The 14,313-nt window shown below is 41.1% G+C and overlaps 1 protein-coding gene across 3 annotated transcripts in view; it reads right to left on the bottom strand.

Annotated features, from left to right (window-relative positions):
* The window catches only part of KDM7A (lysine demethylase 7A), a 96,921-nt gene that overhangs the window by 11,100 nt on the left and 71,508 nt on the right, over positions 1-14,313 (bottom strand). For all 3 annotated transcript variants that reach the window (XR_013347310.1, XM_077828236.1, XM_077828250.1), the window contains 5 exons: positions 13,751-13,875; positions 12,910-13,070; positions 10,241-10,338; positions 2,803-2,948; positions 2,446-2,651 (listed from right to left, as the gene is read on the bottom strand). Coding sequence is in view for 2 of the 3 variants with exons in the window: in XM_077828236.1 (XP_077684362.1) it covers positions 2,446-2,651; positions 2,803-2,948; positions 10,241-10,338; positions 12,910-13,070; positions 13,751-13,875 (736 nt within the window). In the remaining variant the exon portion in view is untranslated. The remainder of the gene's footprint in view (positions 1-2,445; positions 2,652-2,802; positions 2,949-10,240; positions 10,339-12,909; positions 13,071-13,750; positions 13,876-14,313) is intronic.

The raw sequence follows: 14,313 nt of genomic DNA, 5'->3' as shown, positions 1-14,313 counted from the left end.
TAGGCTACCCTAAGAAACTAACAACTAAAGCACTGTTTAAGAGGTCTGGGATGATTTTCTCCAGAGCTGTTCCCCGTCTGTCATCTCTGGCAGGTGGAAGGAGCAGAGGTAATTGGAGTACTATGCCTCCTTTTACAGACATGCCCTAGAATGCTCATGAACAGGTAAGGGCCCAGCAAAGAGGGGTGTGTGAGAGCTCAAATGGGCAATGCTAGTTATGTTCCACCTTCTGAGCTGCACGTGGCTGCTGAATCCCAAATGTGGGACTATGCAGAGGCCACTCAAAGAAGAATCAGTGATTTGACTGAATTGGTGAATCATCACGGTAACAAATCTTCATTCCACTTGGTCTAATTCTTGTGTCATAGCCAGGCAGTGCTGATCTCTCTTTTCCCTTTCATGTGAAGAGTTTTCAAGAACAAATTTCTCTTTTCCCATGACAGATGGTGGACTGCTTTTTAGACAGAGGCCAACTGGATTTCTTTCTTCCTTGGGAAATGATGCATGTTATTACAGTGGTGGTGACTGTCATTCCCAGAATATGTTTAAGACATCTCTTCCTAAAACTCTTACAGACCTAGTCAAAATGGCCTGAACTCTAGTCAGTTTTTTGACAGCTCCTTAAAGTATAACCCCTGAACCATTTTACTAAGGTAGGCTCCCAGAATTGTGTCCATGGTAAGTAGTGTTTGGTTCTTCCTGAGTGATAAGCCGGTATTTTGGAACTATCTACTTTTTCCCAGACTGGCTGATGTCCAAGGAAGAATGGACAGCATAAAGGTCTGTAGCAGTTCTATGTTACCTTGTCTTGATAAGAATCAATGCAAGATCCAAGCATCCCAAGGAATCTCACAAGATGACAATTGTGACTTCTGGTTTCTGCTGAAACAGTCTTAAGTATAGCCGTAATCTTTGATTGCTTCACCTACACAATAAATAATCTCTCTTTGTAACTATCTGGATGCCTAGGTGAGTCATGATCTTGCTGAATGCAGGTGTTTTTTGTGGTTTATCAGGAAGTCATGTACTTGATAGAACTGAATTGTAGTGCTATTGTACTGTCTGACTTTGTCTTCTGAGCTCTGATAAACAGTGTAAGAAAGGATGGTAAAGATTCTCTTCTCTCAAGAGAGCTGCTATGTAGACCGCTAAGACATCTGTGAAGATTATGGGACAGGTCAATAATCTCAACGATAAGAATTTGTAACAAAAATACAAATTCTTATGAGAAAAATGGAGGAATTTCATGTGGAGGTTTGGAATAGGCATGTGTTTCTTTTAGGTCTATTGATGTTGAGAGAATTTGCTAATACTAGAGAGAGACTACAAAAAGGCTCTCTGTGAAATTTAAATTTTCTTGGTACCCTGTTCCAGTATCAGCACAGATTCCTCCCCATCTACCTAGATGCACTGATGGGCCACAAAAATTGAGAAATCTCCAGTTCCTAGCTCTGCTGAATTGCATGCATCTATTATTGCTTCCATCCTACATTTATTCTTTGGGGTTTTGTTTTTTTGTTTTTAAACTTCTGATGCTATTCTGTATCTTTGGGACCCTCTTCAATTCTATTACATATCCCTTTCTATATTATGTCTAGGACTTATTTCTCCAGCACAGTTCATTTCTATAGATAAAACTTTTGGTGTCACCCGATGAGCTGCACCCTTGCAGAGAGGCCACATCTAGTCACACTGTGTTTGTGTGTATGGAGATAGGCTTGGATGGAGTATTTTTCTCTGAATATATCTTTTCTTCCATCTCTGCAGAACTTTCTCCTTTTCCAAACTATTTTTGTAGGTATCTGAATATTGTGGACTACAAAATGACTTCCCCATTCTTGTAATAGAGACTGATTTTTCCTTTTTCATTTCACCAAATGTAAAAAAGTTTCCTTTATCAGCTGCTTCAGCTATAGCATTTTCTAAGTTTTACCAAACTGATCTCCCTGTGAGAATAAGGATGCAGCCATTAGCTAGCCTTTACATCTGCATTCCAGGAACAAATCCAGATGTGCTTTTTAAAGAGACTGTATTAGAAGCCGTCAAGCAGACTGAGAATCTAAGGTTTATCTAGTAAGGCATATACATGAAAGCAGCAGCTAGGGAGACCTTATGAACTATTGCTTTCAGCTTTTTCCCCTGGAGGGAATTATAGCTTTCAGTTCATCCATCCGTACCAGTGCAACTCTTGTAACACTGAAAGATGCTGAAGAAACTTTTAGGTTGACAGCTAAGGCCTCATTAAAGTTAGGCTCCTAAATAGATTTGGCCTGGATTACAGAAGTGTTGAGCACACTGTTATCTCACTGACTTCTGGAAAGTATACCATACTTATTTAGGAACTTCACTATGGCTCTAGGAACCTAATTTTAGGCACTTATTTTTGAAATCTTAGCCCTAGTGTAACAACATAGTGTGGCAATGATAGTTTATGTAAGTACCTACCACATTCTGTTTTATGACTCTGGGATGGCTGCCTGTCCTTATGCTTACTTCTGGGGTAACTTCTGTGTTCCTGATGAGAGGTTCTTTTATCTGTGTAGTCTGTGCTTTGTGTATGACCTGGTAAACATGTGGTATAGTGCAATCCTGCCATAGAAAGCATGCCCTGAATAGCTTCTTCTTCTGTACTTGTCGAGGTAGGACATTCCCTAGAAAAACAGACCAGACAGTACATAAGGGAATTTTAATTTCACTGAAGGAAATAATTTTTATATTCATATTAAACAAAGGCTTACAAATATGTTTGTCTGGAAGTTCTAATTAATTTATAAACCAGACCTCCCACATCATTTATCTCACCCTTTACTTGGAGTTTCGTTTTTAGATGGCTTCTGGGTAGTTTGACAGAGGTCCCTTATCTTAGATTCTTCCTTGAAATTTGATGTTACCTCCTGTTTCTCTTCATCACCTGAGCTTTCTGACTCCTCTGTAGAGGAATTCTTTAGCTAGAACAAGAGCAAATAGTACATAAGATGAACATCATAAATTCTAAAGTTATAATTGCGATTGTAATCTAGACTTAAAGGTTCTTCATCTTTCAGTTAATTAGTTTTTCAGGAATAGCTAATAGTGCACAGAATGCCGTAACAGTGAACACACATACGGGTCTAATATATCCGATTTTATCAAATTTGGTCAAAAAGGTTGAAAGTGTGTTTCAGAGATTTACAGCTAACACCTCCAAAAACCCAACTTGTCTTACAAAAACACTCTACACTTTATAAACTTCAAAAATTAAAATTTGAAAATAGGCAATTTACAGAATCCATCCAGTTTGCATGTCAGATGATCCATCATTCACTATTCACCTCAGCTGCTTTACAGTGCCCACCCAATCTTAATTATACCCCTTTCTTTGGTTCTGTAATGGAAATATGTTCTGGATGTATGCTGTTGAATTTATATATTGCTTATTGAGTATAGAACAAAAGATTACTAAAGCAACAGAAATCTCATATTTCTATATGTTAAGTACCCTAACAAACTGATGTGTTGATGAAGAAGAATACCTTTATCAACAGAACAGAAATCAAGGCTGTGAAAAATCTGGGATTGGGTTGTCTTTATTTAAAACAAAAACCTCAGTGGAGGTTACTGTGGGGAGGGAATTTTTAAAATTTTTTGAAATTCTGAAGTACTGCATTTACATGAGCACTTTTTGGTACTATAAAACTTCAGGCTCTAATTTCAAGTCTGTGAAAAGGCAAGTGATGAGACTTTTGATGCCACCATCAGTCTAAAAACATAACTGGGATTATAATTTAGGTGCCTGTTCCATGCCTTTCAGCAGCTCTTTATTATTATTAAATATATGTATTATTGTAGTACCTCAGAACACCAGTCATGGACTAAGATCCCACTGTTCTAGGCACTGTACAAAGAACAAAACAGTCCTTTCAACATCAGCTTCATTTGTAGGAGAAATCTGTTAATCTTTGCCTCCCAAAAAGTGACAGATCAGCGATTATGCCATAACAACTGAAAGGCCAACAACTAACTTTAACAAGGAAGTTACTTGCCTTGTGCAGTAATGATGGTTCTTCAAGATGTCTCTCTGACTGCTCCACTTGCGTTTCTGTGCTGCTGGTCAGAGAACTTTGACAGCAGCATCCATTCAGCCCGCACAAGCTCTGCACCCTCCTCATACCCCTGCCCCTCACGAGGCTAACCAGTGTGCACTGGCAAATCCCACTCAGTTCCTTCCCTATCGCAAAGTCCTTAACAAGAACTCCAAAGTAGAGGGGAGGAGGGTGGGTTGTGGAACACACATAGGGACACAGATCTTGAAGAACTATTGTTACTGCACAATGTGAGTAACTTCCTCTTCTTTTTCAAGTAGTATCCCTAAGGGTGATCCACAGTAGGTGACTTCTGAGCAGTATCCCCAATGGAGGGCTGGGGCTTTGGAGTCAAGTCTGTTACAGATGACAATACTGTGCAGCTGAAGACGGCAACAGAAGCAGAATCGCTGGTAATAGTGTAATATTCTGTGAAGATATTTGCAGACTCCCAGGGTGCCACTCTATAGATTTCTGAGATAGGGACAAATTTGAGGAAGGCGATGGGGAAGGAAACCGACCTCATGAAGTGGGTGCTGACTCTGGATGGAGGTACTATGTTGTGAACCGGATAGCATTGTTTGATACAGTTTGAGACCCATTCGGACAGTCTCTGAGCTGAAATCGCTTTGCCCTTAGACCACTCTGCAATGAAAAGGAAAAGCTTAGGATACTTCCTAAAAGCCTCCGTCCTATCCAGGTAAAAGGCCAGGGTACTCCTAACATCTAGTGTATGCAGTATATACTCCCTGTTATAGTGAGGTGGGGTAAAATGTTGGGAGGTGAATCAGTTGGTTTATGTGAAAAGGGGGGGGTCACCTTGGAGATGAACTTCAGGTGTGATCGGAGAGTGACCTTGTCCCAAAAGAATAGTATATGCAGGGGGGTTGCCATCAATGCTGCTATTTCCCCTATTCTTGCCAAGGTGATTACCACCAGGAGGGCTGTCTTCATCAACAGGTATGCAAGTGAACAAGATGTTGATGGGGAGGACTATTCTGGAGGAGGAGCAGGAGTACAAGATATCCAGGAGCTTATGATGGGTATCTTTTACCTCCTCTAGAGATATCTGCAGCATGTCTGCTACCCTTTTAGCCAAATTCTGAAATAGCCCAAAATCATCAGCTAAGGATGGTGGAGGGGCCACCCCTGCCTCATTTGGGGAAATACAGATGTTGGTCCTCGACATGACTTCCTCCTTGAATCTGCCCTCCGGTTCCTCTATGATCTCCTTTGGAGGTTCGGCAGTTCTGAATGCCGTGGCCGAGGGGGAGAGTCTCAAGGGCTTGTGGTGAGTTACATTACGGGTGCCTGGGAGATGTAAAGTCTACATGCTGCCCATGGATCCCAGTAGGGCTGCTAGGGCAGTGCAATAGTGCGTGGTGGTGGTGCCCATGGCCGGCCGTACCATGGTGGCTGAGGAGCAGGAGGAGAATATGACTGGGGAGCCCCAGGTTGATATTGGGCACCATAAGGAGCATGCAAGGAGTGGTCAGAGATCTGAGTCACCACTAGAGAGTGGAGGCGTGTGACACGCTGTCGGTGAATATTACCATGTCCGGAGAAGACTCTGTACTGGAGCCCCAGCACCGATCAAGGGAGACTCTGGTATATCTGATACCATGAGTTCTCTTGAGTGCCAGAACTCTTGTGGTGCTGACAGAACCAGTGCCAATGGCAGTTGTTGGTGGGTTGGTCTGGAGGGAACAGGGGATTTTGGCCATGTTGAGTGCTCCGAGGCTGGGTGGCTCACTGTTGACAGTGCCAGTGGTGCTGCTCGTACTGGCAGCATCTTCTTAGTGGTGGATAGTCTGTGTCTTTGTCCTTCTCTACCGGTACCATTGGCTCAGTGCCAATGCCCATCAGGCCTTTAGACACATCAACAGTACCTGTCACTTCTGACACTCGTGAGCTATGGGTACTGTGTTTGGACTGTCTCAGTGCCGACGATACTGAGCATGACAGCGATCTTTTTTGGCTGACTCGGGGCTTATGGCTCTCTTTTTACAAGTCTTACGTGAGGGGTCTGCGGCTGTTTCCTTTGATCCATAGTCCCTAAATGTCCGGGCTATGTGGAAGATTTGTGCCATCTGGGTGACTCCTGGCATGGGTCCAGCAGAGGCTGAAGAGTTGCCGCCATCAGGATAAGTTTTTGTCTCAGCTCCCTGGCCTTCCGAGACCTGGGCTTGAGTTGCTGGCAGAGAATACGCTTCTGAGAAATGTGCCCTTCCCTGAGGCAGCAGATACAGTGAGAATGTTTAGCTGCCAGAGGGGTGGTTTCTTTACACAAGAAGCACTTCTTGAAGCCAAATGAGCCAATCATACCCCACACTGGGGGGAAAAGAGCCCTAGACAAAGGGGAACTAAAAGTCTTTTCTTTTGGGGGAGGAGGGGAGGAGAGAAAAACAAAGAAAATCTACAACTAAGAGAAAAAGGGGATTAACTAGCTATTGAAATGCTGAAGGGGGGAAGGAAAAAAAAAAGATCCTCAAACGGACCGCTAATGGCTCCGTCTCTAGCCAGCAGCAGTTGAGAAGAAACTGAGGGGGTTCGCCTGTGTGCGCCGGTTAGCCTTGTGACAGAGCATGAGGAGGTCACGGTGCATGTGCAGGACGAACAGACACTGCTATCAAAGTTTTCTGATCAGCAATGCAGGGACACAAGCACACCTACAGTGGAGCACCCACTTCTTCTTGCCCATTTCCACCTTAAATTGAATTGGCTCATTAGCACTGACCCCCCACTTGGTAAGGCAACTCCCATCTTTTAATATGCTGTGTATTTATACCTCTCTACTGTATTTTCCACTCCATGCATCTGATGAAGTGGGTTTTAGCCCACGAAGCTCATACATACCCAAATAAATGTGTTAGCGTCTAAGGTGCCACAAGGACTCCTCGTTGTTCAGACAAACGAGTTTGTTTACATTTGCAGGACATAATGCTGCCCAGTTCTCGTTTACAATGTCACCTGAAAGTGAGAACAGGCATTCTCATGACACCGTTGTAGTTGGCATCACAAGATATTTACATGCCAGATGCGCTGAAGATTCATATGTCCCTTCATGCTTCAACCACCATTCCAGGGGACATGCATCCATGCTGCTGACGGGTTCTGCTCGATAACAATCCAAAGCAGTGCAGACCGACGCATGTTCATTTTCATTATCTGAATCAGATGCCACCAGCAGAAGGTTGGTTTTCTTTTTTGGTGGTTTGGGTTCTGTTGTTTCCACATCAGAGTGTTACTCTTTAAGACTTATGAAAGCATGCTCCACACCTCGTCCTTCTCAGATTTTGGAAGGCACTTCAGATTCTTAAACCTTGGGTCGGGTGTTGTAGCTATCTTTAGAAATCTCACATTGGTACCTTCTTTGTGTTTTGTCAAATCTTCAATGAAAGCGTTCTTAAAATGAAGATGTGCTGGGTCATCATCCGAGACTGCTAGAACATGAAATATATGGCAGAACGCAGATAAAGCAGCAGGGGACATACAATTCTCCCCCAAGGAGTTCAATCACAAATATAATTAATGCATTATTTTTTCAAATGAGCGTAATCAGCATGGAAGCATGTCCTCTGGAATGGTGGCCAAAGCATGAAGGGGCATACGATCATTTAGCATATCTGGTACATAAATATCTTGCAATGCCGGCTACAAGAGTGCCATGCAAATGCCTGTTCTCACTTTCTGATGACTCTGTAAATAAGAAGAGGGCAGCATTATCTCCCGTAAGTGTAAACAAACTTGTTTGTCTTAGCGATTGGCTGAACAAGAAGTAGGACTGAGTGGACTGGTAGGCTCTGAAGTTTTATACTGTTTTGTTTTTGAGTGCAGTTACGTAACCAAAAAAAAAAATCTACATTTGTAAGTTTCACTTTCACGACAAAGAGATTGCACTACAGTACTTGTATGAGGTGAACTGTAAAATATTATTTCTTTTATCATTTTTACAGTGCAAATATTTGTAATAAAAATATACACTTTTATTTCAATTACCACACAGAATACAATATGTATGAAAATGAAGAAAACATCCAAAATATTTAATAAATTTCAATTGGTATTCTATTGTTTAACAGTGCGATTAAAACTGCAATTAATCACGATTAATTTTTTTGAGTTAATCACATGAGTTAACTGCGATTAATCGACAGCTCTAATTTAAACATGCCAAACACACTATTATATGTTGTAAATGAAGAGAAAAGAAAGAAATACAGGTGGAGCTAAAAGAATCATCAACAGTATTGCAAAACCGCTGATGGAACACTGAAAATAATTCAATAATGGCTACATATATGGAAAACCACACTGCTATGTAATGCTACTGATTCTACAGCTGAAAAAAACCCAATAAAATATTGAGTTGAATTGCTGAAGATGCCATCCATGAATGCAGACAGAAGCATGACAAGAAGGTCTCTACCCCCTACTCAGTCAATGAAAGTAAGATAAAGATGACAACTTCCCAAGGTCATAAGTATTCAGCACACAACTTAACACTTAACAGTCCAAAAGCACATTACTGAAATTCAAAAACTCTTCTGTAATTCTAAATCAGTTTCATGCTTGGCTGACTGCAAAAGGAGGTCTGAGGCCACAGCTTCCCAGTGACTCCCGGCAGAACTTTCACAATGACAGCCTTGCTATATTTGCATCTACCATTCACATGTCTTTCAACTTGTGCTGAGCACAAGCAAGACTTATCAAAACAGCATGTGTATTACAGACGAGTCTCTGCAGAGGAGCACTATGCTTACAAAAGCAGTTGAGGGAATGAGAGTAGATACTTTCCCAACCTGTTTTTTAAAAAGTGTATAGTCAAAACTCATATCCCCATTCCTGAGCTTTGGCTTTATCATCAAAACAGCTAAGCTTAAGCCTTTTCAGCAAGCTTAGTGTGTTCTGCACTTCCGTCCTCAGGACTGCTCAGAAAATATTCTAGATCCTCCCTACAGTCACCTCCATCTCCTTTTTACCAGGATGGGATAACAAGCCACCTGCCCCAAACCACACAACTCTTTCCCTGCAAGATCAATACCTGGAATGGGATGTTTTGGACAAACATTGCAAGGCTATTACATACCTTCTTCACTAGCACTCATTGCATATGCACTTCTGTTTCTCTGTTATCCTACACAAACCCCTTTGTGGTCCAACGCTCAAAAGATCATAGAATCATAGAATCATAGAATATCAGGGTTGGAAGGGACCCCTGAAGGTCATCTAGTCCAACCCCCTGCCCGAAGCAGGACCAATTCCCAGTTAAATCATCCCAGCCAGGGCTTTGTCAAGCCTGACCTTAAAAACTTCCAAGGAAGGAGATTCCACCACCTCCCTAGGCAACGCATTCCAGCGTTTCACCACCCTCTTAGTGAAAAAGTTTTTCCTAATATCCAATCTAAACCTCCCCCACTGCAACTTGAGGCCATTACTCCTCGTTCTGTCATCTGCTACCATTGAGAACAGTCTAGAGCCATCCTCTTTGGAACCCCCTTTCAGGTAGTTGAAAGCAGCTATCAAATCCCCCCTCATTCTTCTCTTCTGCAGGCTAAACAATCCCAGCTCCCTCAGCCTCTCCTCATAAGTCATGTGTTCTAGACCCCTAATCATTTTTGTTGCCCTTCGCTGGACTCTCTCCAATTTATCCACATCCTTCTTGTAGTGTGGGGCCCAAAACTGGACACAGTACTCCAGATGAGGCCTCACCAATGTCGAATAGAGGGGGACGATCACGTCCCTCGATCTGCTCGCTATGCCCCTACGTATACATCCCAAAATGCCATTGGCCTTCTTGGCAACAAGGGCACACTGCTGACTCATATCCAGCTTCTCGTCCACTGTCACCCCTAGGTCCTTTTCCGCAGAACTGCTGCCTAGCCATTCGGTCCCTAGTCTGTAGCGGTGCATTGGATTCTTCCGTCCTAAGTGCAGGATCCCTACTCAAGAAATCGTATCTTGCCAGCGACACTCCAGTATTGGAGTGAGTGTGAGAATTAGGTATGTGAGCAAATTTGGGATAGTTTTTAGTTTTAGATATTGGCCCAATTCGTTCATGAATGGATTTTAAAAATTTTTTTGTACATGTATCCAGAGATTTTAAGACAAATATAAATAAATAAAATACTACTTTGATTTTCATTTGACCAACTCCTGTTTTCTTCTCTAGCATTTACCTGGGTAGTGCAATCAGGCTCAGATTCTTCTGAATCAGAAATATCAGAGTACTCTGAGGATCCATTCCTGAGTTCTGATTTCACACTTTCAAAGAACACTGGAAATAAAGGACAAAATTAGTTCTTAGATCTATCATTTCACATTCGTCTTCAAAAACAATAATCACATGTATTTAGTTTTCAACATCTGGTTTCAAAAGCCCCCACAAATGTCCAAAAATCAATCTATAAAATCTTATATATGTTATGTTATTTAGTGAAGCTGCTTTCCTTTTAAGAGAGATCTCTGTCTAGGTGCCTTTACCCCAAATTACTGATGTGTAGTCTCAACCTTAATTACATCTTAACAGTTTGTGTCTTGGAATTTCCTTGTTGTTTCTAATTAAAAGTTTCATACATGAAAACTAAACAAGAATCTCAAAGAGACTATTGCCATGTGATTTTTTAATGATTTAATGATTTTTAATGAACACACAGTTTAGGTTAGTCAAGACAAAAGAGGATTTCAGTCCTTACCAAGTTAGGTGAATGGTCAACAAAAATGGCAAATGAATTTTAATATTGATAATAGTGAAGTAATGCACATGGGGGGTGGGGTGGGGAGAGAGGAACATACACCTTATAAGGTTCTAACTATCAACTCAGGAAAGGGACCTGGGTATCACTATAGACAGCTCAATTAAGACTTCTGCTTAATGTGCAACTTACAGTGAAAAACAGTAAACAAAGTGTTAGGATAAATAATGTGATGGAGAACAATATGGAAATTATAATACCATTCTATAAAATCTATGGTACAGCCTCATCCAGAATACTGAATGTAGTATTGGTCAGCCCATTTCTAAAAGGATATTGAAGAATTAAAGGGGATTCAGAGAAGGATGGCAAGAACATTTGGGGTGTGGAAAAATTCACATGAAAAGACTGAGACTGTTCACCTTAGAAAGGAGACAAAAAGGAGCCAAGATAAATATACATAAAATAATGAATGGTCTAGAGAAGGTAGATCAGGAGCTTCTGTTCTCCCTGTCTCATAACAAGAGCAAGGGGACATCTGACAAAATTAAAAGGTAGCAAATCTGATAAAAGGAAATACTTTATCATACAACATGTACTTGGACTATGGAACGTATTGCCACAGGAAACCACTGAGGCCAAGAAGCGATCAGACATTTGGGTAACAAAAATATCCAGAATTATCGTAGTTCATGCTAGCACAAATTTCAGAAGGGATATTAAACCTTATGCTTTAGGGCTTAAGCCAGTCTAATTATGAGACCTAACGTGAGGGACATATTCTACATCTGCCTACTATGGAGTCCTTACATCTTCCGTGGAAGCTTTTGGTGCTAGCCACTGTTGGAGACAGGATACTTGACTACATAGATGTCAGGTCTGATCCAGTATGGCAGTTCCTATCAGCAGCTAGAGCACACTAGCCAGTTTTACTGCTACTTTGTTTTGCCAGAGCAGTGCAAAGCAGCTAGAAGGTACATTCCAATTTCCTTCTCCCTCCTGTCTTTCAGATTCCCCATGCCTATTGCAACTTTCTATATTCCCCTGCACACATCCCAAATTACCCCCTCCCCACCTGTCTTCCACAGACCTGCTGCAGTTTCCCCCTCCCTGTTGCACCATCTACAACTTTCAGGCACATGTATACATCCACATATACACTTCTTTACCCCTCCCTCCTGCTCGATCCATTGAGTAAATCTGGTGCAATGGATAGCTTTTGAAAACAAATTTAAGATTTTATTTTTTTTTAAACTTTTTATAACTGAAAAGCTATCTAACAGCAGAAACTGCTGCATAAAATCTTCCTCAGAGAAACTCACAAAGAACTGCCCTCTTTCAAAATTGCCACCATCACCCGCTGTGAAAATGAAGCCAATCTGCCCCCATGGAAGATGATGGCTCCTTATGTTGTCAAGAGGCAGAAGGGAACATTCTGAGGAACAAGTGAATGGAGACAGTGGCCAATCTTTGCTAAGGACAAACTGTGGCCTTAGCCCCATTGAGAACAATGGAAGATGACAGCTCTTTTAAAGAGGGCAGTTTCTTCATGTAATTCTCTGAATGAGACTATTCTTTAGCTTCTGCATACAACTTCAGTTATGAAGAATGGCAAAAAATTACAATTTGCCTTAAATTCTTCAACTGCAGCCTATGCACAAAATCTCAGTGAGGTTTAACTATAAGGGAAGTTCGAAAAGTCTATTATTCAATTAAGATCACTCGAGACAGTCTGACACTGGGTGCTAAATTTCTTAAAGGACCCATTTTCAAATTAATTTTTACTCAAATTATTTACCAGATTTACTTGAAAAGTCTCAGAAAATTTATTCTTTACTCAAAGTAAGTGCTGTAATTTTAGGAAGGATAACCCTGTATTTTTCCATAAGTAACAAAGAGGTAGAATTCCTGCTTTAAGTGAAAAGCGCAACTCAACCTTAAACGATGGCGGCACCAGTTTTTGGTTCATAATTATCTGCATACCTACATATCACACACTTAGCCAAATGTACCTAAAGCAAGAACCATTTGGTGAAAAGCCATATTCCAGTTGGTTGATATAAAGTTCCACAGACAAGGTTCACAGTACAAGTGGACTTTGTTCTGGTCATAAAAGATGCGGAATTGTTCAGTTCCAGCAAAAACAAGCTTACTGTTCAGTGGTTTCTGGGCATCTGCAGTCCCTTGTCCTTCCAACCCTGAGCTCTGGTCTTCCATCTTAATAGTCTTTGTCTTTTTTGACCTTGTCCTGTCATCCTCATCCTCACTGTCTGCCGTGTAAAGACTTCGATCTGTAAATGGTCGTCGCTCATCTCTATCTCACAAAAAATTGAAATGTTACAAAAGCTATTTACTGAATTTTATATTATTTACAGAGTCTTACATAAAATAGTTGTTCACATTCTTTATTATTTACAAGATTCTCATTCTCACACTGTCTGCCCTTTTCTTCTCCTTTTACCAAACATTTTCCCACTGCATTCCCTCTGCAGCAACAGCCACATGGTTCCACATTTTACTTCCTTTTTTGTGTATCATAATTATGTCAGCATGTTTTGAGAAGATTAGTACATTAATGTTCCTCCTGGAACCTGGACTCTGAACACATTAAATTTGACCCTATGGTATTTCTGATGAGAAATTTTCATTTGGAGAGTATTTACTTTACCCTTCTAACAAATCTGTGTATTTAAAAATATTTACAATTTGAAGTTTAATCAAATAACTGAATTTAATACTACCTAAATGCACATGCAAGACACCTCCTTTTTCTTTCCCTCCCACCATCCTAGTTCCTCTTTGCTTCCCTAGCAGTAACAGCAAGCACAGAGGTGCTAGTGGATCCTTCTCCACTCTGCTTCCAGCATGAAGCCTTATGGTAAGTGTGAGGGAAGACACAAGTTACCAGAAGTAGAAGGGAAGAACTCTGTCAAAAAATGAGACTGCGCCAATCCAAAATGACTGAACAAGTGATCCATAAGCAACTTTTTATACCTAATGATTCTTCCATTTGAAAGCAGAAGGCGTAGATCATTGTCTTTTGTTCTCCATTCAGGTACTGTAGAAGATGGCTGAAAGGGCTTGTTAAATCTTCCATTCAGTTTAGAGTTTGCTATGTCCTAAAGAACCAAAAGCAGGACTGTTTATTATTTCCTCAAAATGACAAGAGTTTACACAAATTTATTTTCTCCGCCATCCACAACAGCATTTCTCCCCAGATGATCATAGTGAATATTTCTGATAGCCAGCAGAGAAAAGCTGAAGCTGGCTATCAATGGCTGAAGTAGGTTGGATAGAACAGGCTTGGATATCAGCAATACAGAATTGCTGGATTTCATTTCCTCATCTGTGGATTTTTTCTGCTTATTATGACCACCCTCCATTGCTATATTCCAAACATCCTTCCAGACAAGTATGTTGAAAACTGCTTCCTCTAGAAGTTATCCTTGTTCTCGAATCATAGGAACAAGAACAGGGTGATGCAAACCAAAGGCTAAGTGGGCAATTGGTATGGCAACTACTACCTAGCCCATCGTAACAATCAGGTCCAGACACCT

This window comes from Eretmochelys imbricata, chromosome 1, assembly GCF_965152235.1.
Source record: "Eretmochelys imbricata isolate rEreImb1 chromosome 1, rEreImb1.hap1, whole genome shotgun sequence".
Lineage (NCBI taxonomy): Eukaryota > Metazoa > Chordata > Testudines > Cheloniidae > Eretmochelys > Eretmochelys imbricata.
Note: the sequence above shows the minus strand (reverse complement) of the source record. Positions and strands in the feature narration are given on the sequence as shown.